General features: G+C 58.6%; 1 protein-coding gene and 1 pseudogene across 7 annotated transcripts; both read right to left on the bottom strand.

Annotated features, from left to right (window-relative positions):
• Positions 1-245: 245 nt before the first annotated feature.
• RNF212 (ring finger protein 212) lies at positions 246-24,606 on the bottom strand. Of its 7 annotated transcripts, none has more exons than XM_055589309.1 (12): positions 24,388-24,606; positions 21,990-22,051; positions 19,733-19,807; positions 16,828-16,884; positions 15,927-16,003; positions 15,081-15,133; positions 14,890-14,998; positions 14,092-14,137; positions 12,642-12,774; positions 1,602-1,671; positions 470-591; positions 246-386 (listed from the first exon to the last, which is right to left on the bottom strand). In XM_055589309.1, exons 1-12 carry the CDS (start codon positions 24,494-24,496, stop codon positions 274-276), a joined length of 1,026 nt encoding a protein of 341 aa, XP_055445284.1. In that variant the 5' UTR covers positions 24,497-24,606; the 3' UTR covers positions 246-273. The 7 variants fall into 7 exon arrangements, with proteins under 7 accessions (XP_055445284.1, XP_055445287.1, XP_055445286.1 ...); XM_055589312.1 differs by having other exon boundaries at positions 12,642-12,705; XM_055589311.1 differs by having other exon boundaries at positions 14,935-14,998.
• LOC129658188 (bleomycin hydrolase-like) lies at positions 6,080-7,846 on the bottom strand (annotated as a pseudogene).
• Positions 24,607-25,293: the final 687 nt, after the last annotated feature.

Below are 25,293 nucleotides of genomic sequence, written 5' to 3'. Positions count from 1 at the left end.
CAAGGAGGGCGCACCTGGCCCACGGGAGGTCACATGCAAAGCCCACGGCTGGAGACAGACGAGCCGCACATGACAGGGCTCAGGAGCGGGTCCGACCCATGAGGCCACACTGCCAGCCTCATCCCTGAAGCGGCCTGGACCAGCCCACCGCCTCCCAGAAGCCTGTCGCAGTCCCCAGCAGGGAGGCGGGGGCTGGCTGCCTGTAAGGAGGTTCTACGGCATAAAGAGCAGACACGTCACACTGCTGCCCCAGAGAGCCCGAAGGCCATTTATTCACTCTCGTGGCCGAGTCGCTCTGTCAGGAAGAGGCAGGCTGGCGGCACGGACACCCAGACTAGGGTGAGCCTGCTGGCACTCATGTGCAAGCCCCCTGAGGCCTGCAGGTCCTGCAGAGAGAGACAGGGTTACTGCGAGGGGCTGCGGGGGCTCTCGGGGCCTGCACTCCGGCTGCTCCCTGGGCCCCACTTACCTGGACGCTGCCTCTGCATCAGCCCTGAGATGCTGATGGGCTGCCTGGGTGCTGCCCCTCTGCTCGCCGCAGGCACCAGGCTCTGCCTTGGCCACTCACAGGGCATCTGCAGGACCGGGATCCTAGCAGCAAATTTGATAGATAAAATCAGCAGTGCCTTTGACTCCATAGTCATTCGAGGGTCGGCTGCTTCTCAGTTTCCAAGGGCACACAGCCAGCCTGGGGCCACGGGTCCAGCGGGAGCAGCCCCCACACAGCGCCCAGCAGGCAGCCTCATGCGAGGCCCACTCTGGACTGTGGTGACCCTGGCAAGGCCCTAAGAACCACTGCTCACTCCTAGGGCCCAGAGCATCCACATGGGACTCCCAGGGTCCTCTGTGCTGATGCTAAAAAAGTCAAGTTACAGTCAGGGGACGTGGAGCAGGGGACAGCTGCCTAGGGGTCAGAGGGCACAGAACAGAGTGGGGCTGGCTGTCTGAGGGTCAGAGAGAGTGCAGCGGGGGGCTGGTTCCCTGGGGGTCAGAAGGCATGGAGTAGGGGGACCGACTCCCTGGGGGTCAAAGGGCATGGAGCTGAGGGCTGGCTCTCTGGGGGTCAGAGGGCATGGAGTGGGGTGAAGGTGGCCTCACGGAGGTTTGGGTTGCAGCCTGTGTTCAGGCAGGCGAGGGGATGGCTTTGTCAGTCATGGGCAGGGGGCCAGGGGTCTGGACAGTGCTAAATGGCAAAGTGTAGACACGCTCTGGGTGAGGTATGAGAGGGAAGGAAGGGTCTGCTGTCTGCAGAGACTGCCTGGGCTCCCAGGGCTGAAGAGCCCCCGGGAAGGCGGCCTGCGCCTGGCACGGCTGCCCCTGCACATGGTGCTGCTGGGCTGGGCGCGCCATGGGCCTTTCCAGCTGGAGCCCCTCGGGGCAGTAGGGGCAGCACCCGCAGAGTGGCCACCTGCCTGTCAAGAGACCCTGCCGCCCCCGGGGTCCTGCAGCCAGGATGGCTCCTCCACGGTTTTCGTGACGGTGACCCATGTCGCCTTTCAGCTTCAAGAACGTGAAGCAGTGCCCATAGCACAGCCTCCCTCAGAGCCCGGGACGGTATGGGCAGGGTCCTGGTGCCCCCAGGAGCCAAGGGCAGGACCTACCTGGGAGACTGGGGCTCGCTGGAGCATCGGGGCGTCAGGCCAAGGTGCTGAGGGCGGTGGGCGATGCTGCCTGCAGTGAGAGGTCAGGGGGGCTGTGCCCATCGCCGCCCCCACCCAGGACCCCCTGAGCGCCCATCTTCTCACCCGAGCAGTCTGATGCCACTGCCCCCCACCCAGCTGCCCGCGGGTCCGTTTGGGAAGGATGCTCCTGTGTGCGGTGGCTCTCAGTCCACATCTGGACCCATGCCATCCTGAGGGCCACTGGCAGGGAGGCCCCTCTGGCTCCGAGGAGGGTGGTAGCCATAGGCAATGCCAGGCGCTTGGACCGCTGTGCGGTCTCCACCCAAGGCGCAGAGGCTTACCCTCCGACTTTTGCCGTTGACCCCTCCAGGCTAGTAAGAAGCTTCTGTTAAAGATGTAAATGGTCCCTGGTGTGCTTCAGCCACACAGGGGGCAAGTATGAAAAAACTGTTCTTTTCGAATACCTGAGTTCCCCTGCATCTCAGTTCTGGAGTTGCAACAGGAGGAAGCAGGAAAGAGGACACCAGCGTTTAGCTGAGGCTCCTCTGTGTTCCCTCACGTACCCCTTCTGTGACCAACCTGGATCAGAGAGGGTGAGTGCCTCTCCCAGCACGTGGCCTTGGAGGTCTTGTCTCTCTGCCGGGGGCAGTGTGCGCTGTGAAGACACAGCCCACTGCAGGTGGGAGACCCCCAGAACAGCTGACAGCCAAGATGAGCCATCTCAGCAGCTGTGTTCATCACGCCTGCTGTTTTGGGGGCTTTACAGGGTCTGACAACCTGGGGCCTTGCTGACAATGGAGGGACGGCACCCCCCCTCTCCACCAGGCGGGCTGGCTCTCAGAGGTGGGCCCGCTGTGCCCATGACCTGTGCGCACCTCTGACGTGAGAGCAGCCAGGCCAGGGCTGGCTCCTGTCTGCGGTGACACCCAGCCCAGACAAGTGGGGCAGCCTTGCCACCCGCCAGCCTGTGTGCCCAGCTGCCCCTCCAGGGCCAGCCCCTGCCCTGGCTCTGTCCCAGGCCTGCGGCCACGCCTTCCAAGAAGCCCTGCCTCCTGCTCCAGGGGACTGCAAGCCCGTCCGGCCCGCGGCGCCCCCGCTGCTGGCCTCCCAGGGAGGACCCTGTGTTCAGCGCTCATGCGCTCGAGCCCCGATGGCCAGCGGCAGCAGCTTCTCACCCGTGCTTTACAGGACTCTGTGGGGACGACTATTGTTAACACCGCCGAGAACCCCGAGGCCCTAGGAGCTCAACAACTCACGGGCTGTGTGGGCAGCGGTCCGAGCCCAGGAAGAGAGGCGCCAGGCCCACAGTTGGTGGTCTTTCGGGTCTTGCCTGAGAATCAGGGACCCCGGGGTCTCTGTCCTGAGGTGCCGACACGTGCTCAGCAGGCCGAGGCGGCGGCAGGGCCGGGCGGCACCGAGGGGCTGTCGCAGAGCCGGAGCTGCAGCCTGCCTGGAGGCTAGCGCCCCGCTGAGGACGTCCCCGGGTCAGGGCCAGGTTTCGGTTCAGGAACGCAGGGGGCGTAACTGAGGGCGTTTAGCAAGATTTCCTTTTGGAAGATTCAGATGGAAACCATATTGACACTTAAAGAGGGTACATCTCACTGCCAGGCACGTGGGGTGCTCGTGCCCATGACACCAGGACGGGGGTCCTCTGGACAAGGCCCTGGGCGCTGACAGCTGGGCGACTGAGACAGGCGAATGGCTGGCCTTGCACACAGGCTTGTGGAGGGGGACCGGGAAGGGGATCGAGCCACGGTCCCATGGCTTCGATTCTTCCAGGGGTGCTTGCCAAGAACTGATTTCAGCTGCCACGGAGCTGAAATCCGCGAGGAGACTGGACCATTCCAGGACACCGCCAAGGCAGCTGACAGCCTCGCACTCGGACACCCACTGCCACCAGGCTGGGGAGGGGGCTCCCTCGCCTGGGCCGTGAGGGTGGCTGGGACCCTGTGGCTTTGCATCTGGGGTCACGAGCAGGAGGAAAGGGCACGGCACCGTGGCCAGCACGCAGACCCCCAGACCAGCCACAGCCATCCCGGGAGAGTGGGGCAAGGCCTCAGGAGTTGCACCATTTTGAAAAGCCCTCCAAAATGAGCAAAGGGTGGAGAGTCCTCAGCAAAGAGAGTATTTCCTCACAAACGGGGACACGGGGACATGAGCACAGGGTTGATGGCGACTCCTGGTCAGAAACTCGAGGCCAGACAGCAGGACAACCCTGCCCGATGCCGCCAACTGAGACTCAGCCCAGGGAGCGCATCCTCAGGACAACGTTGTTCACAGGCAGCCAAAACCTCGGAGAGCTCACTGCTGGCCAAGCTGCCCCAGTGAAACTGCGCCTGGGTCGGAAGAGGGACACCACAGGCACGCGGCTCCACGGGGAAGGAGGCGGGTGCAGACACCTGTGGAGCAGGCTTGACTCCTCTTGCCTCTAAGACAGTGAGCATTTCTAAAGGAAGCAGGAGAGCCGGACTGCGGGCTCTTGTCACCCGCGGCTCCACGTCATCAGAGCCTCTCAGATGGGGGGGAAACCACTTGATCGGAACTTGGTCGGGTGGCAAGAGAGGCTATGGCTCCCGAGGCACGAGAACCACAGGACGGTGTCCCCTGGTTGACTTGGCTCCATGTTGCCCTGCAGGCTCGGCTTCAGCCACAACCATCTCTGTTTCCCAGAGTCCCGAGGCGGGTGTCCCAGGCAGGGCACAGGCAGATCTGAGTCCTGGTGATCCGGCGGATCCCGGTTCCCACCTGCAGACGCGCCTTCAGGCTGTGTCCTCACGTGACCTCTTCCCACGTGTGCGTCTCCCAGGGAGGACACGGATCCAACGGGATTAGGTCCCACCCTCAGGGCCACACTGACCTCCAGAAAACCCCAGCTCCAAACATAGCCACAGCTTCAAGGGGACACAGTCCACAGCAGACGGCGCACTAAGAGCGGTGACCGCCAAAGGAGGCAGCTGAGGAGATCCGGATAAACACGGAGCCCCACACGGCAGACAGAGCGCAGCAGAGGCAGTCCAAACCCATTAGCAGCTGTGCTGACCCAGCAGACTGAACGCTGTACTCAGAGGCGGAGATCACGGGCATGACCCAACCACGCGTGTCCACGGGACACACACTTTAGGTCCAAAGACGCAAATGGGTGAAAGCAAAGGACAGAAAGATGCCTCCTGCATGCTGTACCCAATCCAAAATTCAACGAGGAAAATTCCACTGTCAAATAGCTCATTCCTCAGGTTCCAGTTTATGAAAAAAGCGTAAGACTCATTCGCTGAAAATGACAGCTCTTCAGGTCACTTAGGAACCAGGAAGTAGGTAGACCTGTCAGGTCTCATTGAGAGGGCAACCCCCAAACCACGAGCTCCTACAAAATCCCACAGGTACAATCTGATCAGTGGATCTTAGGATTCATGTGGAAACGCACTGCACTTATTCTTCAGTCACTAAGTCGTGTCCAACTCTTTGTGACCCCATGAACTGCAGCACGCCAGGCTTCCCTGTCCTCCACTATCTCCCAGAGTTTGTAAAGAATCCGCCCTGGTTCAATTCCTGTGTTGGGAAGATCCCCTGGAGAAGGGATAGGCTACCCACTCCAATATTCTTGGGCTTCCCTTGTGGCTCAGCTGGTCAAGAATCCACCTGCAATGCGGGAGACCTGGGTTTGATCCCTGGGTTGGGAAGATCCCCTGGAGAAGGGAAAGGCTACCCACTCCAGTATTCTGGCCTGGAGAATTCCATGGATTCATGGGGTCGCGAAGAGTTGGCCACAATTGAGCAACTTTCACTTTCCCTTTCTTTCCAAGGAACATCTTTTTTTTTTTTTTTTTTTTTAGCACAGTGTTTTATTCAAAAGCTTCTCAGCACCATCTAGTTGTCAGAAAGAATGAATGATATCCCCTTTTTGTGCCCACCCAACTCCCAATTCCAGAGGCAAAAGTTGAACCATTTGGCGAGAGCTCCCTCTAATGATTATAATTCAGATCATGATAAGGTTTTGGTTGTTCTCTCACCCACTTTCTCTAACCCTCTACTTAACCAAGACTCAAGTAGAGCCGTGTTCTCCACAGTTCAGAACAAATGGAAGGCATCATGTCAATTCTGATCAACCTCCCATTCCTGGGCTATTCGAGGCCATAGAATTACCTTGACAAAAACTGACTTCAGTGACTGCCACCTTGGAGGAGCAGAGATACTGTCAGGCAGCATGCAGTTCTGAGCTCTAATGTCGGGGCGCCGTCCCCCCACTCTGCTCCAGGAGCAAGGAGCAGTCGGTCTGCTTTCTCTCCACACACCTCAACTGCTCATCCTCTCCAGCCTATTAACACAGACACAGCACCAAACCGGTGTGACAGAGTTAAGACAGACAATTAGATCTGATTAAAATGCTAAGAGATCCGGAGCTGTTGGAGATGAGGAGAGTAAATAGTGTGACCTGAGCTTTCCCTTTTTTTCTTTAAGAATTTTTGTTTCAGCATAAAGCACACTTTCCCAAAGAGGTTCCTGGAGTAGAAATCCAAGAGTCTGTCCCATGGGAACACACAGTCACCTATGTCACTTTGGCTTCAGTCCCTGGATCTGTCTTTTGCAGCTACTTCAGGTCCCACGGAAGAGGAAACGCTGGAGGCAGCATCACTTGGCCAAAGCGCCCACACGGCCCCAGGCTGGCAGGGCAGCGGGCTCCTGCTCTAGTGCAGCCGGCACCTCTTCAGGGACATGCTTCTTGCCCACCACCACTTCGCAGGCACTCAGAGAACCACTCATCCGTCTGCACAGGTAACCTTTGTGGCCACGGTCTTCACTCCAGGAATTTTCCACTCTCCATCTTATGAACGTGCCCTCCTGATCATCCTTTGCTGAGACAGCAGTGAAGGTCATGGCATGGGTCATGTGACTCGCCGAAAGTCAGCCTCTCAGCTTTACTCACGTTCTCAATGGAGACGCCGAACACCAACTCACGGTCACAGACGTTCACGTCATCGAGGCCCAGTTTGCCACTGATGGAGGCAGCAACCATCTTTTTCAAAACTCAACGGGCTGGTTGTTATAGAGGTTTTCTCCCTCCGACCATATTACTTAAATAGTCCACTGTGTAAAGTTTGTTGTACTTGTGCTGAGGCCGAGGGTCCTTCACTAAACAAATCTTATCTTCCATATTGAACAGCGGCTTGACACGTTCCCTGTAAAACTTCAAGGATGTTATAGGGCCAGTCTTTTGATAGTTTTTATCTTTGTCTCGATACTTCCAGATGAATGTCTCTGGTGGATTACCCAAACAGATGCATACCACTCTGAATATCTCCTCCATCATGGAGTCCTGTGTGGCTGAGATTTCTTCTTTCGTTGCACCAGTGTGTACCAGGTTCCGTAGTCGTATGCAGAATTCTCTCATCTTGTGATCCAGAATATCATTCGTCCTTCTGGTTGCCTCTGTGGTGTAAGTTTCAGGGAAGCACTTCTTAGGGATAACACCATATTTTTCAACAATACTGACAAGCATATCCCATTGTCCTCCATTATTGGCAGGATTCATAAGCAAATACTGCACCAGCCTACCATCCTCAGGCTCCTTTTTCTGAGCTGTGTCCACAAAAGCATTTAAGAAGAAATAACAGCATTCAACCTTGTCCCAGAAAAAGAGGTAAGACTGACTAAATTCAAATTCTTCAATATTGAATTTTGTCATGAATGGAAGTCTCATAACATTCAGACAAGAAAAGATCCAGCATCGCCCTCAATTCTTCTGGTCAGTGACAGGCTTGCCGTTCTGATGCACGGTGTGCTGGAACACATGCTGAGTACCCTGGACCCTGGCCCTCTTCAGACAGATGTCCAGCAGGTTGTGAGTGGTGCCGACATTCTGGGCCAGTACGAACTGAGCGTCGGAATTCAGTTTCTGAAGCAGAGCCGCTACCTTCTCCGAATTCAGTCCTGCTGGAATACCCGCTCTGTTCATGGCGCTGCCCAGCGGGGGAATGGTAGTTTCAGGGTTCTCAGGCTGGCACCAGGACAGCATAGCGCCTCGCAGGCTGGGCGGTCCGACCTGACTCTCACACCCGGAGCGCCAGCCAAGGAACATCTTTTAATGTCAGTTATACTTACCACCTGCAGTGATTTTCGAGCCCAACAAAATAAAATCTGCCACTGTTTCCATTGCCTCCCCATCTATCTGCCATGAAATAATGGGACCAGATGGCACGATCTTTGTTTTTTGAATGTTGAGTGAAGCCAGGTTTTTCACTCTCCTCGTTCACCCTCATCAAGTTTCTTTTCACTTTCTGCCATTCAGTTCAGTCGCTCAGTTGTGTCCGACTCTTTGCAACCCCATGAACAGCAGCATGCCAGGCCTCCCTGTCCATCACCAGCTCTCAGAGTCCACCCAAATCCCTGTCCGTTGAGTCGGTAATGCCATCCAACCATCTCATCTTCTGTCTTCCCCTTCTCCTCCTGCCTTCAATCTTTCCCAGCACCAGGGTCTTTTCCAATGAGTCAGCTCTTCGCATCAGGTGGCCAAAGTATTGGAGCTTCAGCTTCAGCATCAGTCCTTCCAATGAACACCCAGGACTGATCTCCTTTAGGATGGACTGGTTGGATCTCCTTGCAGTCCAAGGGACCTTCAAGAGTCTTTTCCAACACCACAGTTCAAAAGCACCAATTCTTTGGCGCGCAGCTTTCTTTATAGTCCAACTGTCACATCCATACATGACTACTGGAAAAACCATAGACCTGATAAGATGGACCTTTGTTGACAAAATAATGTCTCTGCTTTTCAATATGCTGTCTAGGTTGGTCATAAATTTCCTTCCAAGGAATAAGCGTCTTTTAATTTCATGGCTGCAATCACCATCTGCAGTGATTTTGGAGCCCCCAAAAATAAAGTCATCCACTGTTTCCCCATCTATCTGCCATGAAGTGATGGGGCCAGATGCCATGATTGTAAGTTTTCTGAATGTTGAGCTTTAAGCTTTTTCACTCTCCTGTTTCACTTTCATCAAGAGGCTCTTTAGTTCTTCTTCACTTTCTTCCATAAGAGTGGTGTCATCTGCATATCTGAGGTTATTGATATTTCTCCCAGCAATCTTGAGTCCAGCTTGTGCTTCTTCCAGCCCAGCATTTCTCATGATGTACTCTGCATAGAAGTTAAATAAGCAGGGTGACAAGATACAGCCTTGACGTACCCCTTTTCCTATTTGGAACCAGTCTGTTGTTCCATGTCCAGTTCTAACTGTTGCTTCCTGACCTGCATACAGATTTCTCAAGAGGCAGGTCAGGTGGTCTGGTATTCCCATCTCTTTCAGAATTTTCCACAGTTTATTGTGATCCACACAATCAAAGGCTTTGGCATAGTCAATAAGGCAGAAATAGATGTTTTTCTGGAACTCTCTTGCTTTTTCCATGTTCCAGCAGATATTGGCAATTTGATCTCTGCTTCCTCTGCCTTTTCTAAAACCAGCTTGAACATCTGGAAGTTCATGGTTCACGTATTGCTGAAGCCTGGCTTGGGAGAATTTTGAGCATTACTTTACTAGCATGTGAGATGAGTGCAATTGTGCGGTAGTTTGAGCATTCTTTGGCACTGTCTTTCTTTGGGATTGGAATGAAAACTGACCTTTTCCAGTCCTGTGGCCACTGCTGAGTTTTCCAAATTTGCTGGCATATTGACTGCAGCATTTTCACAGCATCATCTTTCAGGATTTGAAATAGCTCAACTGGAATTATCACCTCCACTAGCTTTGTTCTAGTGATACTTCCTAAGGCCCACTTGACTTCACATTCCAGGATGTCTGGCTCTAGGTGAGTGATCACACCATCGTGATTATCTGGGTTGTGGAGATCTTTTTTGTACAGTTCTTCTGTGTATTCTTGCCACCTCTTCTTAACATCTTCTGCTTCTGTTAGGTCCCTACCATTTCTGTCCTGTATTGAGCCCACCTTTGCATGAAACGTTCCCTTGCTATGCTATGCTATGCTATGCCAAGTCACTTCAGTCGTGTCCGGCTCTGTGCGACCCCATAGACAGCAGCCCACCAGGATCCCCCGTCTCTGGGATTCTCCAGGCAAGAACACTGCAGCGGGCTGCCATTTCCTTCTCCAATGCATGAAAGTGAAAAGTGAAAGTGAAGTCGCTCAGTCGTGTCTGACTCTTAGCGACCCCATGGACTGCAGCCTAACAGGCTCCTCCGTCCATGGGATTCTCCAAGCAAGAGTACTTTTCTTGAAGAGATCTCTAGTCTTTCCCATTCTATTGTTTTCCTCTATTTCTTCGCATTGATCACTGAGGAAGTGATCTCTCCTTATCTCTTTATCTCCTTATCTCTCCTTGCTATTCTTTGGAACTCTGCATTCAAATGGGTATATCTTTCCTTTTCTCCTTTGCTTTTCTCTTCCATTCTTTTCACAGCTATTTGTAAGGCCTCCTCAGACAGCCATTTTGCTTTTTTTCCTTTTCTTCTTCTTGGGGATGGTCTTGATTCCTGTCTCCTGTACAATGTCACGGACCTCAGTCCATAGTTCATCAGGCACTCTGTCTATCAGATCTAGTCCCTTAAATCTGTTTCTCACCTCCACTGTATAGTCAGTATAGTTCTGCCATTAGGGTGGCATATCTAAGGTTATTGCTATTTCTCCCGGCAATCTTGATTTCAGCTTTTGCTTCATCCAGCCCGGCATTTCACATAATGTACTCTGCACAGAAGTTAAATAAGCAGGGTAACAATATACAGCCTTGATGTACTCCTTTCCCAATTTTGAGCCAGTCCATTGTTTTATGTCCAGTTCTGTTGCTTCTGGACTTGCATACAGGTTTCTCACAAGACAAGTAAGGTGGTCTGGCATTCCCATCTCTTGAAGAATTTTCCACAGTTTATTGTGATCCACACGGTCAAAGGCTTTGTGTTTTTCCTTTGATCCATAAGGTAGTTATAATTGTGTTTTCAAATATTTTATTCTTAGATTTTTTTTTTCTGTTGCTGATTTCCAACTTAATTCCACTTTGGCCCCAAAAATACCCTCCGTGTAAACAGTCCTTCCCAAGTGTCAGGGCCTGTCTCACACCCCACTGCAAGGTCCTCTTCACAGAACGTCCAAGCTGACCTTGGGAAGCCCCTCTGCGCCCCGCCACTGCTGGGGACACAGTGCTTATCAGGTAAGTGCTGCTGACCTTAGTGTCACTTGCCTAGTAGTTCCATCAATCACCAACAGTGAACGTCCATATAAGGGCTGAAGGGATGATTCCTTTTAAAACTCTGTGGTTTTGGCCTGATGCACTTGCGGGCGTCTGCACTAACGACTATGTCTGACAAGCGGACTTGAACCGTCCAGAAGGGGCCCTGCCCTCTGGGTGCACGGGTACCTGCTGCGGGGAGGATGTTGCTCGCAGAGGCACCTGAGTTGTGTCTCAGCCTGTCTGCACCTGCGGGCACGAGGCGGGTCCCCCGCAGACAGCGTACAGCAGGCGCAGGTCTCTGCCCTGGCGGGCACTCACACCAGACACTGTCCAAGGCCGACGCTGCGTGTCCCCTTCACTGCTTGTCTCTGCCTCTGAGCAGGAGCGCGCGCTCCCAGAATGCGCTCGGCTCTTCCCGGCACCCGCCAGCCTTTGCTTCGGGCACCTTCGCCGCGGCCTGGTGTGCACACCTTCGTGAGCGCTGCGGTCCTGTCACCAGGAGGCTCCCCCGCTGCTGGTCGGTTTCTCGGCGTCATCCCGCGCGGGCTCACTCCTTTTACCCTGACCGCGTCTGCGCTGCTGCTGGAGCGCGTCTCGGGGGTTGGGGTCGCCTCTTACTGGCAGGCCGGCGGCTCAGCGCGGGATGGGAGGGGCCGGCGAGCGCCTGCTCCCGCCGCCGCCCAGCCGTCTGCTCTCCACCTCAGTGCTCTCCGCCCGTCGGCCTCTGTTGCCCTCTAAATGCCTTCTTAATGCTTCCATTCCTCCAGATTTAAAACGGTCCTTTCCCTTGTTTTTTAAAAACTGAAGTACAGTTTACTCGCAATGTTGTCTAGTTCTAAGCGTATGATGTGTGTCTCAGTTACACATTAATCTATTCTTTTCCGTTATGGACTCTGAAAGACACGGACAGAACAGAGGCCACAAGGTCTGGCTGTGACAGCGTGGGGAGCTGTGGTCACCATCCGCTGGACCCCGGGCTCCCAAGGGGAAGGTGCCCCTAGCAGCGGGCTTGGTGCCTTGGGCCTGCAGACACTGTTATGAGACCGACCCCTGCAGGGCAATGCCAAGGTGGGGGCCCAGAATGCCCATTGCCCAGAGGGAAGGCTGCCTCAGTCACCAACGGAACGGGTCAACAGGAAGCAGGCAGTGCTTGAGGACGGGGGAGAGGAGGCTTCACAGGGGCTGAGAGGTGCTGTGTCCACGGAACAAGCGGCTGGAACCCTGACCGGTGGACATGCCAGCTGCACAGGATGGAAGTGGGCAGGAGGCGAGGAAGCACCCAGGAGCGACTGACGGCCTGAGATCCCAGGAGAGCGCGGGCAGGGAGACAGGAAGGCGCAGCCCTGACCTGCACGCACGGTTTCCTTCTGAGGCTGGGCAGAAGGAAATCAAGCGCCAGCCAGGTGCTCAGGTGCCAGGGTGGCAGTGCAGAACACCTACACTTCAGGGGTGACGCTCAGGACCTCAGCCCCAGCGAGAGCACAGAAAACCAAGGGCAGAGATGCAACAGCCGTGGCGAGAGCGCCAAGGCGCTGAGGCTGGAGAGGAGTCAGCACTCGGCTCACGCGTGTGCGTTTCTACCACCACGACACTGAGGGAACTTCCAGAGAGGGACTGAGCATGAGCCTGAGCCTGAGCCTGGTGCTCACGCTGACCCCAGGAAGGGCTGAGCGCTCACCCGCGGCCACGCTGACAGCCGCCAGGAGGCGCAGCGGCACTGGGACGTCTGTGCCCGGAGACAGGACAGCAGGGCCGGCGGCCCGGGCACGCTCAGCTGGGCCTGCAGGAGCGGCCTGCTTTGGGGCAGGGTAGGCCCTGCAGCGCCTGGGGTCTGGGCGAGGCGAGGCGTCTCCACTTACCCATGCGTCCGTCCCGAGGTGGGCTGAGCAGGGAGATCCTCGGGGGGCCAGTGGCGACCTCAGGCTGCCTCGTAAAGAGAAAACAACTGCTGATGCTCCAGACTGGCTCAGGAGCAGAGACTGTCCCTGTTTGCTAAGAACACAGATCCTCAGTCACATCTCCCTGACGCACGTCAACGCTGTGTGCGAGAGCACGGCCGCTGGCGGCTTTGCGCCTGCAGCCCCGGGGCCCAGGTGGTGAGCGGATGAAGGCTCCACTGGCGACTTCAAGGATCTCACGAGAGGAAAAGTAAACGAAGCTCTTGGCTGACATTAGGAATTTGAAAATCCTGAGTAATCCTCACTTTGGGAGCGTCTTGTCACCTTGAAATCCAGATGCTGACAGATGCTGGCAGGCGGCGGTGAGGGCAGGCCCGCTCTGCACTGCGCACCCGCCAGGCGGGGCCCCACCCCACCCCGATGCCCCGAGCCCTCCCACTGTGCGGTGGGGCCTGGTGGGGGGCACACAGCTGGTGGGGGCCAGGAGCCTGAGCCTGGCACTACTGCTGCTGCCCACCAGCCACCACCCCCGGTGCCCCCACTGCACCCTCGCCCCGCTCCCGTGCCTGGCACCACAGGGCTCCTTCGCTCCACCATCACGCGGTGAGCGCCAGCTGTTGGCGGCCTCAGTCCAGGGCCCCCTCTGCCAACGCCCCCACCCCAGCCTCACCTCTGCTGGCAGGATGACAGCCTCAGAGGGACCCCCAACACTGCAAGTGGGGTCGCACTGCCCAGCAACCCAGTGTCCACCCACAGGAGCACCTCCCCGCCTCTGGGCTCCAGCCCCCGCCCACCCAGCGCAGGCTGACACCTCGCAGAGCCCGAGAGGAGGACCGCTCCCTGCATCCGCGGGACAGCCGGGCTGGCTCCGCATGACCCTCGCTCACCACCGAGGCTGTGGTGTGGCTGGCTGTGACCAGGCCCCTCCTCACGGCTTTCCCGCGGCCGCTGTGCTCAGAGCCCCTCCGATTTGGCCCCTCCGGGGCCCTCTGGCCTGTCCTGCACTTGGTGCCCCGTGTCCGGCACAGGCAGACTCTGAGAAGTCAGTCACAGCACGGGGACAAAACTGCTCCTGTCAGGCAGAATCTGAGCGTCGTCTCTCCTCACAGGCCAGGGCCCTCTGTTCGCGGGAGGGTCCATGACGGTACACAGGAAGACTTTGCAGGCGCAGGGCATCCAGTGGGCACTGCCGCTGCCCAGGCTGGAGGGGGCGTGAGCGCAGCAGCAGCAGGAACTGAGGTGTCACGAGGCCACCGGGCCAGCGACAGAGGGGGCCTCCCCCCAGGCCTCTCCTTGGAGCCGCCTGGCGACCGGCCGCCTCTGCACGGGGGCCGTGGGACAGCTATCTACGCCGGGAAATGCCACGCATGCCAAGTGCCTGGGACCACACGCGTGATGTCAGTGCACTCACCTTTCTCCTCGGAGAGGGCATGAGGTCAGCTTCCATGGACTCTACCCTGTCACACAGACAGCGAGCCAGTCACGGGCTGACTGCACTAAAGTAACAGAAACACGTATGCACGCACATGCGCAGATGTGCACACACGAGCCCCTGCAGGCCCCCTCCCTACAGCTGCTCAGCACTCCCAGAGTGTGGTGATCACAGCCCCACCCAGGCCAGCAAAGCCCATAAAGCAGACACACTTGCCCACGGACACAGAGGCACCCGTGGTGTGGCTGGAATGGGCCTCCTGTCTCCAGCCCCCGTCCTTCCCGGGAACGTCGTCCCCTCTGGGCTCCTCCTCACCACCTGCACCGTCCCAGGGCTCCTCCACCTCCTGCCGGACGTCCGGGGCGGGACCACTGTCTCTGTCCACCCCATAGCCCGGCCCACGTGTTTCACGTGTGTAGTGCTTGGCCACGCCCACTCCCTAATTAAGCTGCTCCAGGCTGGTAGGGACAGGGCCAGGCCTTCCCGCAGGTGCACAGGGCAGCTGGGAGGAGGGCCTTGCTCCCTACTTTCTGAAGAGCCGGGGACGGGGGTGTGGCCTGCCGGGCATGGCCAGGGCACCCCATCAGCCTTGCTGCCCACGGGCCCAAGTGCAAACTTCCAAGAAAAACACTCCACCGGGGGCTCTAGGTCCCAGAGGCTGCCACCGGCCCAGTCCACCCAGCCCTCCCATCCCAGTCCGGGAAGGGCCCAGCCCGGTCGCGTGGCCACCCCGCCCACCCCTCTGCTTGGGGATGGGAGTGAGCGGCGAGGGGGCACCTGTGCCCAGTGCCTGCGCTGGGGGCGGGGGCTGAGGGTGCAGACCTCTCAGAGGCTGACGAGCCGCGGGGCTGGAACACAGGAGGTCCGCTCGGCTTTGCTGAGGGCGCTGCGACGAGAGGCCCAGTGCTGGAGCCGCAGGCGCACCGGCCCCTCCGCCACCTCCCCCTTCCAGGCCTCACTCCACTTACTTGAAGCTGTAGTGTTTCCTGTGCTGAAAGCTGTTTGCTGTGACGACCTCACCCTAAACAGATGGAGAAAAGGCATTATTGAGTCGCAAACGTTTACATCCAGCTAATTCCTTCCAACCTGAAGTAAGGAAAACAGAAATGATGCATTTCTCCCTGATACGCCCTGGCCCCTCCTCACCTCGGGAACCTGCATGGGCCTGGTCCACCCCAGAGGGGTTCCCCTGAGTCCCCAGAACCCACAGCAGGCAGCGCCGAGAACACAGTGTTTGCTTGCTTGCCTGCTAAGTCGCTTCAGTCATGTCTGACTCTGTGCGACCCCACAGACGGCAGCCCACCAGGCTCCTCCGTCCATGGGATTTTCCAGGCAAGAGTACTGGAGTGGGGTGCCATCGCCTTCTCCACAAGAACACAGTGGGCGCTCCCTAGAAGTCTGCTGAGCAGGACCGGCTGCTGGGCCCAGCTCCAAAAGGACACTCGTGCCTGCTTCCAGGTGACCCCGTGAAACAAGTTGGGTGCTGGTGTGTGGGGTGGACAAGCGTCCACGGTCCCCGAGACAGAGCCAGAAGCAGACACACCACTGGGGCAGGTGGGAAGACCCGGGCAAGCGTGGTCTGGGGTGAGGGTGCCAGCTGTGGAGGCGGGGGGCACAGGTCCCTCCTGGAGGGAGACGCAAGCCACACCAGTGCAAGCGGAGTGAAGTGGTCAGCAGGGGGGCCTGGCCCAGAACCCACCATGCCAGAAACACCCCACCTGGAGACCGAGGCAAACAGGCAGACTTGAATCTGGAGACACCAGGCCTTCCCACCCGCCGCGCGCCCCTCCCCGCCACGCGCCCCCAGGACTCACCTCTGCAGCTGCTCCACCCGCAGCGTCGACTTCCTGAGGGACTCCTCCAACTGAGAAATCTGAACACAATCGAGTGACTTCCCGTTACCACACAGGCCAGGTGACAGTTTAGAGGGAACAAGAGAATTCTCAAGTTCTTAAACCAGGAATCAGAATGCAAGTGACATGGCCGTGGCCCTTGCACTTTTTCTAAGAATTTGTACCAAATCCATTTCACTTTTACTTTTCACTTTCATGCACTGGAGAAGGAAATGGCAGCCCACTCCAACGTTCTTGCCTGGAAAATCCCAGGGACGGGGGAGCCTGGTGGGCTGCCGTCTCTGAGGTCACACAGGGTCACGTATGACTGAAGCGACTCAGCAGCAGCAGCAGGTCACCAGGTGTGTCGGAAACCAGCTCTAGGAATCTCTCCAGGAAGTGCAAAGCCCAGCCCAGCACCGCTCCAAACCAAACCGCAGAGCGCCCGTCAGGCAGAGCGCCTCCCGATGCCCACCCCCTGCTCCTCTCCACCCACACAGCCCAATAGGAGGCTTCAACCCAAGTCACAGCTGAAGCTCCACATCTGTTTTCACTAAAGCTTTACTTTCCTTCTTTAGAGTTTCAAAACCAAGTGAGGAGGATGCTTTGGGGATAAGCAAATGGGCACTAAACCTCCTCCAGAACAACTTTATGCTCACATTTATGAAAAAGCACCACAGAAACCGTGGGGTGACCATGGGTCCGTACTGATGCCCAAGGTGGAGGTGAAACCACGGTTGGGTCCCCAGGTGGCTGCATGGCTGATCTCAGAGAGGAACTGTGCAGCGGGCTGAGCGTTTGCAGGCAGACACCACCCAGTGGCCCATGCCAGGACGGGGTAACACAGCCACCTCGCTCCCTGTGGCCTGCTGACTGGAGTTACCTTTTCTCCATAGAAGGCTAACAGTCTCCTCCTGTGCTTTTCTTGAAATTCTGAGATCTGAGAAGACAACCTGTATCAGCTGCTGCAGAGGCTGAGGCCAGGGGCTTCCCAAAGCCCCGGCTCCTCCCCAGACACTGCCCCCCTACTGCCCAGCAGCCAGAGCAGAAGCCAGCAGACCCCAGGCTCAGTGGGCAGCCGTGGCCGGGCGAGCTCCACCCAGAAGTGGTGAGTGCCACAGGTTTCATATGAAGACCACGTGGGCGTGATGGCTGCTCTGCCTCCCTTCCACGTGGCTTCAGTGGTGCTCAGGACTTAGGACAGGACACAACCCACATAGGCCAGTCACCACGTGCCGTCCGTCAGGTAGCAGCCACTGGATCACAGTAGCCCCCCGACCGGGACTTCGCTGGGCAGGGATGCCACCAGGCCGGCTGGCAGGGCCACACTGCTCTGAGAGCCCAGTGACCTTTACTAGCCAGCCGGTCAAGGCCAACGGTGCCTGAAACCAGCACCACCCTTGGTCTCCTATTCTGAGCCCCAACCTCCATGTCTATGGAGCAGAGCCTGGACTGTTCCTGGAGGCGCCGACAGATGTTAGGAGAGAATGACTGACACACTTGTGGGAGGGGAGAGCTGTTCGTTCATGTATTTATCTGGATGTGCCGAGTCTTGGTTGTGGCATGCAGGGTTCTTCCATCCTTATAGGATGCAAAATCCACAGTGACAGCATGCGGGGTCTAGTTCCCTGAGCAGGGATCGAAGCCGGGCCCCTGCACTGGGATCGCAGAGTCTTAGCCCCTGGACCACCAGGGAAGGCCCCAGAGAGAGATATTCTGCAACCTTGGGGTTTTCACATGACACGCACCCTCCTGAAACACTGAACTGAACTGTTTGGGCCTAATCCTTGTTGTCATCTCTGCACAGCTGAGAGACAGCGGAGACAGTACTGAGCAAGCTGGTTGAGGAAACATCATGTAAAACGCCCCCCAGTCACTCCCTGCCGCCAGGGCTCTGCCCCCAGGCGTGCACATGGCAGGGCATGCTCCCAGGGCTCACTAGTCTGGTCCAGATGGAGGGACGACGTCCTTCTGTGCAAACAGGCTGACCACCTTGGAGCGGGGGAAGCCGCAGGTGGAGGGCAAACACCCTGCCAGAGCCCCTGCCGTTCTGGCTGCTGCCTCATCAGAGGGGTTCAGAGCCCTTGCCGTCGGGGACCCAGCCCACGGGACAAGGGATGTGCGTCTCCACCCACAGGAGGGGCAGTGGACACAGGCTCTGCCTGGAGTGCCCGCCCGTGGAGAGGCTGATGCGAGCGCACCCAGGGCTGCCACTGCAGGGGTCCTCACAGCCCCCGAGGCCCCGTCCCAGGAAGGCTCCGGATCACACCGATGGTCCTTACTTCTGCTGCCCCCGCCAGGGCCCTCGCAGGCAGGCACCCAGTCCTCACTCGTCAGCCCGGGACTGTTCCTGCCTCTCCCTCTACCTCTCCCGGGTGGGACCGGAGGTGAGGGCCATGCCCCTGGGAGGGATCTGAACAGGTCTAAAGCTGCCTTCCTGTCACCGAAGCAAGACAAGGTGACAGTCACCTCTCTCAGCTCACTTCTCCCGAGGGTCCCAAGCTCAGGGCAAGAGAGATCGATGTCCGAAGCTGACCTCTGAACGCGTGCCTTGGAGCAGGGCCCAAATTGAGGAGCAGCACCGCTTCTGGGTGTGGCCCCGGGCTCCTGCTCAGCAGCGTCTGGGAGCCAGTCACGGGGAACCCCACCCGAGGCACTGGGCCCAGCAAGGCCCATGGGCAGGCCACTTCCAAGGGGGACCTTGGTGAGGACAAGCATGCAGGGCTCCATGATTCAGACGCATCAGGACAGGTGAGGCCACAGCAGGAACAGGGCCATGGGCAAAGCTGACCGTGGGCAAGAGGCTGGGCAGGGGGTGGTCCCTGAGCATCAGGTGGCAGCACCCCACTGCGGGCAAGGGCTTAGGGTGTGCTCGGGTGCAGCCACGCACCACCTGCCCTGGGTGGGGGCCAGCCTCTGGGACTCAGTGTTGGCCTGACCGACAAACATAACAAAAAAGGGCTTCAGCCTCCAGCTGGAGTGAGACAGGAGGGAGACTCGATGACACTCGCCCAAAGTCTGCAGGCCGCGCCCAACAGCAGCCCAGCCTGGGACTCGAAGGAGCCGCGGAGGAGCTGACCATGGCCATGCCGCCCTGGAGCCTGGGACGGTGGGAGGACGTGTGTCCTCAGGCCAGGTTATGGTCTGGGAGCAGCACAGGCTGAGGGTGTCTGTGCTGAGGGGTGAGGAGGGGACACGCAGGCACGAGGGGTCAGGACAGGATGCGCAGGCACGAGGGGTCAGGAGAGGGCGTGCAGGCATGAGGAGGGGTCACGAGAGGGTGCACAGGCACGAGAGATCAGGAGAGGACGCACAGGCACGAGAGGTCAGGAGAGGACGTGTGGGCACGAGGAGGGGTCAGGAGAGGACGCGCGGGCACGAGGAGGGGTCAGGAGAGGACGCGCGGGCACGAGGAGGGGTCAGGAGAGGATGCGCGGGCACGAGGAGGGGTCAGGAGAGGACGCGCGGGCACGAGGAGGGGTCAGGAGAGGACGTGCGGGCACGAGGAGGGGTCAGGAGAGGACGTGCGGGCACGAGGAGGGGTCAGGGAGGGTGTCAGGAGACACAGCGTGAAGAGGCAGCCCCCTGCCCAGTGTCTGGACGCCCCCAGCCCACTTTCCAGACCCAGAGCTGCGGCCCAGCCCTCCATCTCCTAGGCAGCATGGGCGTCCTGACCAAGCAGCCGCTGTGTCTCATGCCCTCAGGCACGGGAGCAGTGCCCAGCCTTCCCACAGTGGGGGCGGGCGCAGACTGGGCTCCCACCCCACCTCCAGGGCCTGGGGACTTACCTGGGAGGTCTCCTTGGCGTACTTCATGCACAGGCTGTCTACGCCCATGAAGAGCGCCTGGATGTTGGGGTCCGTCTGAAAGAGAAAAGGCTGCTTCTGCCGACACTGCCTCCAGGGTCCAGAGGGCCATGTGCTTCAGGGCCGAGACCGGCCAGGACACCATCACAGCGGCTTCCGGGGCCCCGAGGACGCCATGGTGCGGGCAAGGGGCAGCGCCACCTCCTAGGGGACCAAGGGCTGCTGATCAAGGGTGGTGCTGAGGAGTTTCGGGCGGCTGGGGTTGGGGCAGCCGGGCGCAAAGGAAACGGTGGAATCAGAGGCAGGAAGAGCAACCAGCACAATCTCTAACTCTCACAAGTATGTGTTGAGCTACTTTGGCGTAAATGTGACAAAAGAGGGTGCATGAACTGGCACCTGCCCACTGGCACACCTCCTGCAGGCACGCCTGCCTCTCCTCTCCCCCGTGCCAGCACCAGAGACACAGGGGTGTGGACAAGGACACACACGGGCCCATCCCCGCTGGAGTGACAGTCATGCTGCACTCGGGGAGAGAGGCCCGCAGAAGCCAGGAAACACCCGAAGGGCCAGGGCCCCAGGAGCTGCTGGAGGACCTTGTGGCGGGGAGGGGGCGGCCGCTTCATTGGAGAGGGGGGCAGCTGATTTGCGGGTGGGGGCAGCTACAGGGGAAGCGGCCCCAGACTCCGCTCAGAGCAGGGGCTGGGAAGGGCGCCGGCAGGGCAGGGGACCTGCTGCAGGCACTCGAGTACACGCGAGCCCCCGACTCGGACCTCCACCCGAGACCCTGGACAGCACCCAACACCCCGAGCCCCGTACTTCGAAGGAAACAAGACAGAAGGCTGCCCCCACCTCCAAGGGCCCCGGTGAGCTCTACACGGCAGGCAGGGACCCCAGTGATGGAGACCAGACTGGCGCCCACAGAGGACCAGGCCCCACAAGGAGACCTTCCCAGGCCCTGGAGCAGGCGAGGGCGTCAGTGCTGACCTGCCACGGCCCAGGGCTTCCTTGAGGGGAACAGGGATGGGGACCCCCAGTGGCACAGAAGGGGCGACTGCACGCCCCACGCACGGAGGAGGAAATATTAACAGAAAAAGTCTGAGTGTCATTTCATTTAATCTTTTCAACAATGCAATGAGGGCCCCAGAGTAGACGGGAAAGAGACTTCCAGGAGCCCACAGCTAGGACAAGAATCTGCTCTGGGTCTGCTAGACTCCAGAGCTGGGCTCAAGCTAAGACACGCTGGTCACTCCCTGGAAGTTTATACAGGAGAACAGTTCCTCCAAGTGTGGACCGTGGGATATTAATATGTGTTCCTTGAAAAAGGGTTCTGTTGCAAACGCATTTAGGAAGCACTCAGTGGAGGAGGTTTAACGAAGTGATGCCCTCTATTTTGAAGGCAGTGTGGTGGCTAAGAGCCCTGGCTGGCTTTGGAATCAGTCAGACTTGGGTTCTCAATGCCCCTGTGTCTCTCTCTTTTTTTTGTTTGTGATGGTTAGGGAGACACCCTCCCACCCCATCAGGCCTCACTTTCCCCCACTTCTAGGAATTTATGCTCCAGAAATATTCTTACAAGTATGCAGAACTATGGTAAAAAAAGAAAAAATGTTCATTTTAAGACTGAAATAGTAAAAAACTGAAAAAAACGAAAGGTTTTTTCCTATCACGCCAGGAAGTCATTTTCAGAGAATGTGGGTGTATACACTTTAGAACATCAACTGGGAAACACCACTTTGTTAGAATCCCACCGACACCCAGAGCAGGACCCACACTCCTGGCTGTTGTCCTTGGGAAGCAGGAGTTGGAGACTTTCACATTCTGTTATGGTTTTCTGTTATGTTTGAGGTTTGAGGTAATTTTATGTTTGTAATCAGAAAAAGAACTTTTCCAGATTAAACATTAGATCAAATACACATCTTGGAACCTAAACTTGAAGGGATCAACTTTACTCCCTCGACCCTCTTAACTAGAATGGACCCCAGGGAGACCAACCCCACCACCATGAGGAGCTGCAGGAGCCGGCACCCCGCGACCGTCCCCAGCAGCGCTCAGGCTCTGGTGAGGAGACAGCTGTGTGAGGTATTCAGAACCACTAGTGGACTTTATACAGAAAGTCTGCACGATCTCCTAGCACACCAAGCAAATCAACAAAAGTTGTAGATACCACAACTGAGTAAAAATTGAATGTCATACTTAAAAAGAATCACTGGTTAATATTAACATACTATAGATTTCAACTTACATGTTTTGAAAGTAGAACTGTACGACAAGCAACTTTACAAATCAAGCATTCATCCCTTTTACCTACAAAAGAAAGCAAACTTTATTATGGTGAATAGTGCCTTTAAACACATATAAATGCAGACCTTAAATTATAGTACTTCTTTTAAAAGTATACAGGATTATAGGACTTACCGTGGACAAGCCTGGGGCATACACATAGTTGAAAAGAATTACACAGTGACAATTTGTTTTTTCTTATTTTCTAAATATGCTCCAAAACAGTGGCCATACAGATCTACAACACTTAAACTTAGATCAGCCCATATTATTTCCCACAAGCATATTTTATAGGAATAAAATGGGGATAACTTAGCTGAAAATTTTAAGCACTACAAAATGAAAGCTCCCCCCCCACCTGACAGTTCCAGGGTTTTGCTCTGCCCCTCGGCCTTGGCAGCAGGGCTCCTGCGAGGGCCAGGCCGCACTGGGAGCTGAGAGCCCAGGCGGTTCAACCCCTGGCCACCCTGCCGCCCCGCCCATGCTCAGCCTCCTCCCACCCACTCCCCCCTACCCCTCCTCCACCGCCTGGCCCTGGACCCCAAAGCGGTCCCTCCTCAGCCCCCTCGCTGCCAGCTCCTCTGTGGCCCTGCCCAGTCCTCACAGCCTCTGATCTCGGTTTCTCCACCAGGCACCTCGGAGGCCAGGTGTCCACACCCGACTGGCCCAGGTCCTCCTAGGCAGCATCAATGGCCAAATCCCAGGGCTTCCCCTCCACAGTCATCGCCTGAGAAAGAGGCCCCATTAGGCGTGCCTCTCTCCCCCTGCCCACACCAGGGCTGATGGGCTCGGCCCCCTTCCTGTGTCCTGGGGGGATGCTTCCCCTTCCCCACCCCAGGCCTAGTCTTCCAAAGGAGGGCTCCCCTCCTCTCCCACCCCCTGCCTCCGAGAGGACTCCTGCCCTCCCACAGACCCCCTTAGCTCCACCCCAGCCCTCCCTCTCTCCTCCCAGCACCCAGCCAACCCCTCTTTCCTCTCCGCAGGGCACTTAGGCAGGTAATCCTCACACTAAGGCCGGTGCCCTGACTGCCCTGGGAGGCCTGGTTTGACATTTTGGCGGTCTCTCCCCACCCCAGCCTCCTCCTGGCCTCACCCAGCTTCTTTAGGAAATGCTCTTGCCAAGGTGAGAACAGGCTTGTGTGTCTCCTGCCTCCCGCCCCGCCCCCCACAGCACTCCACTGTCTGGACCACCAGACCCTTGTGTGCTCACAATCCTTTGGAGTCTCCCTGCACGGCTGTCCCCGGCACCTCTGTTCCACACGTGAGGTCCTGAGCCTCAGCTCCAACCTGCTGGCACTCTGGATGGCCAGGGGAGCCGCAGCCCCAATCCGGCCAGCTGCTGCCCAGACTCAAGTCTGCCCAACGTGAGCCCTGCTTCTGTCCAGCCCTGGTGGCTGTTCTGCTCGGACACGTCTCCCTGTGCTGGGCTCTGCTTCCTCCCGGAGCGCTGCCTGCCCCCCGTCCTGCGTCCTCCGGCTGCCAGGATCCAGACTCGGCCAGCCCACCTGGGCATGCGCCTCTGCCGCCCCAAGCCCAGAACCTGCGAGCCCAGCACCCGCGCGCCTGTGGCACCACCACGGCGTCGAGACGGAGCCTGGAGGAGCCCGAGGGTCGGCGGCGAGCTGGGAAGCGCGCCAGGCCGGAGCAGGCGGGCTGGGGAAGGGGCGCGAGGGGCAGGCGTGCACCGAGCGTCCTGAAGGGAGAGGTCCAGACAGGGCCCGCGCGGGGAGGACTGTGGGGTGAGCCTGGCACCGGCTGGACCCCCGCTCACGGCTGCCCAAGCTGCTGGGCGCCATCTCCTCCAGAGGGTCTGGGGGCGAGGGGGGTGACGTTCTGATTCTTGATCTGTGAGCTGGTGTCACCGGTCAGTCACTCTGAGAACTCCCTGCGTTGCCATTTAGGCTTTTTTTCCTGCCTGAGCTCTCCAGGTCAATAAACACACTTCCGAAACAGAAAACGTCTGTCAAGGTGGCGCCACAGGCGCGGGTGCTGGGCTCGCAGGTCCTGGGGTGGGGGCAGATCCGCTCGCGGCCCGCCCGGGGTGCCCCTCCGCTTGCTTCGGGCCTCACACCCACCGTGTCCTCTGGAGACCGCTCTGCACCCGCCTCCCCGCTTCCCGCCCCGCGCCCGTCGGGCTGCGAGCGGCGGGTGGTGCTGAGGTGCGGGCCCCGCGCTGCCCACTGTGCCGGCGGCCCCGCTGCCGCAGCCCAGGGTCGTCCGAGCCGCGACCCCGGGCCTCTCGGCCGGCGCCCCGGCCCTCGTGCCCCAGCCCTCCCCCAAGAAGCTCGCCTCGGGGCGCCTCCTCAGGGCGCCGCCGCCCAGGGGCCCGGCTGCCGCCAGCGCGCCCGCCCCGCCCTGACCTTTGCGCAGGCAGGCGTCACAGTACACGTGGCCGCAGTTGGTCAGGCTGAAGCACGACGTCGCCTGGGGCGGCTGGAAGCAGCGGTTACAGAACACCCAGCTGGCCATGTCTGCACCACGGCCGAGCCGCCGCCGTCGCGCGAGAGCCGCGCGAGACCTCCGCGAGAGCCGCGCGAGACCTGCGCGAGAGCCGCGCGAGACCTGCGCGAGAACCACGCGAGACCAGCGCGCGGGATCTGAGCCCGGCCCGAGGCCGTGACTCCGCGCCTGCGCGCCAGAGCCTGCCGCTCCCGCCAACAGGGGCCCGTAAGGTACCGAAGCAGGAAGGGACGGGGTGAGGGTTACACTTTGCCGCCTGCGGGTTGTCTCAGCCAGACGTCAGGGAGGAGGAACGTTTAGGCGTTCCGGCCGCACTCACTCCAGCGCTGCAGCGCGTGGTACTCCCGGACCCGTGTGGACCCCCGGGCGGCGCCGAGGTGGGTGCGCCGAGGCTGCCGAGTCTCAGGGACCCTCCCGGGGCCGCGGCCCCACAGGAGGCAGTGCCCGGGCGAAGGGTGGAGGTGGCCACAGGGAGACTGGACGTGTGCCGGCCTTGAGCGCGCTGCGCTGAGCTGACCGGTCACGAGGCCCTTGTTCCGTGCTGGTGGTGGTGGTGGGGAAGGGTGAGGGGCCTTGAGGGCTGCAGACTGGAGGTGGGAGAGGAGAGGCCCTGGGCCATGAGGGACCAGTGGGGTCAGAGGAACAGGAGGTGGGGGGCCAGGAAACCCTGGGGTGGGGTTCTAAAATATCGGTGGGCCAGGACAGGGTGACAGGAGGGCTTGGTGGATCAGGGTAGGGTGTCACTGGGGCCCAGAACCAGCTGACCTGGTCACATGGTGAAGGTGGGCCAGGCGGGGCCAGGGCCT

This window comes from Bubalus kerabau, chromosome 7, assembly GCF_029407905.1.
Source record: "Bubalus kerabau isolate K-KA32 ecotype Philippines breed swamp buffalo chromosome 7, PCC_UOA_SB_1v2, whole genome shotgun sequence".
Classification (NCBI taxonomy): Eukaryota; Metazoa; Chordata; class Mammalia; order Artiodactyla; family Bovidae; genus Bubalus; species Bubalus kerabau.
Note: the sequence above shows the minus strand (reverse complement) of the source record. Positions and strands in the feature narration are given on the sequence as shown.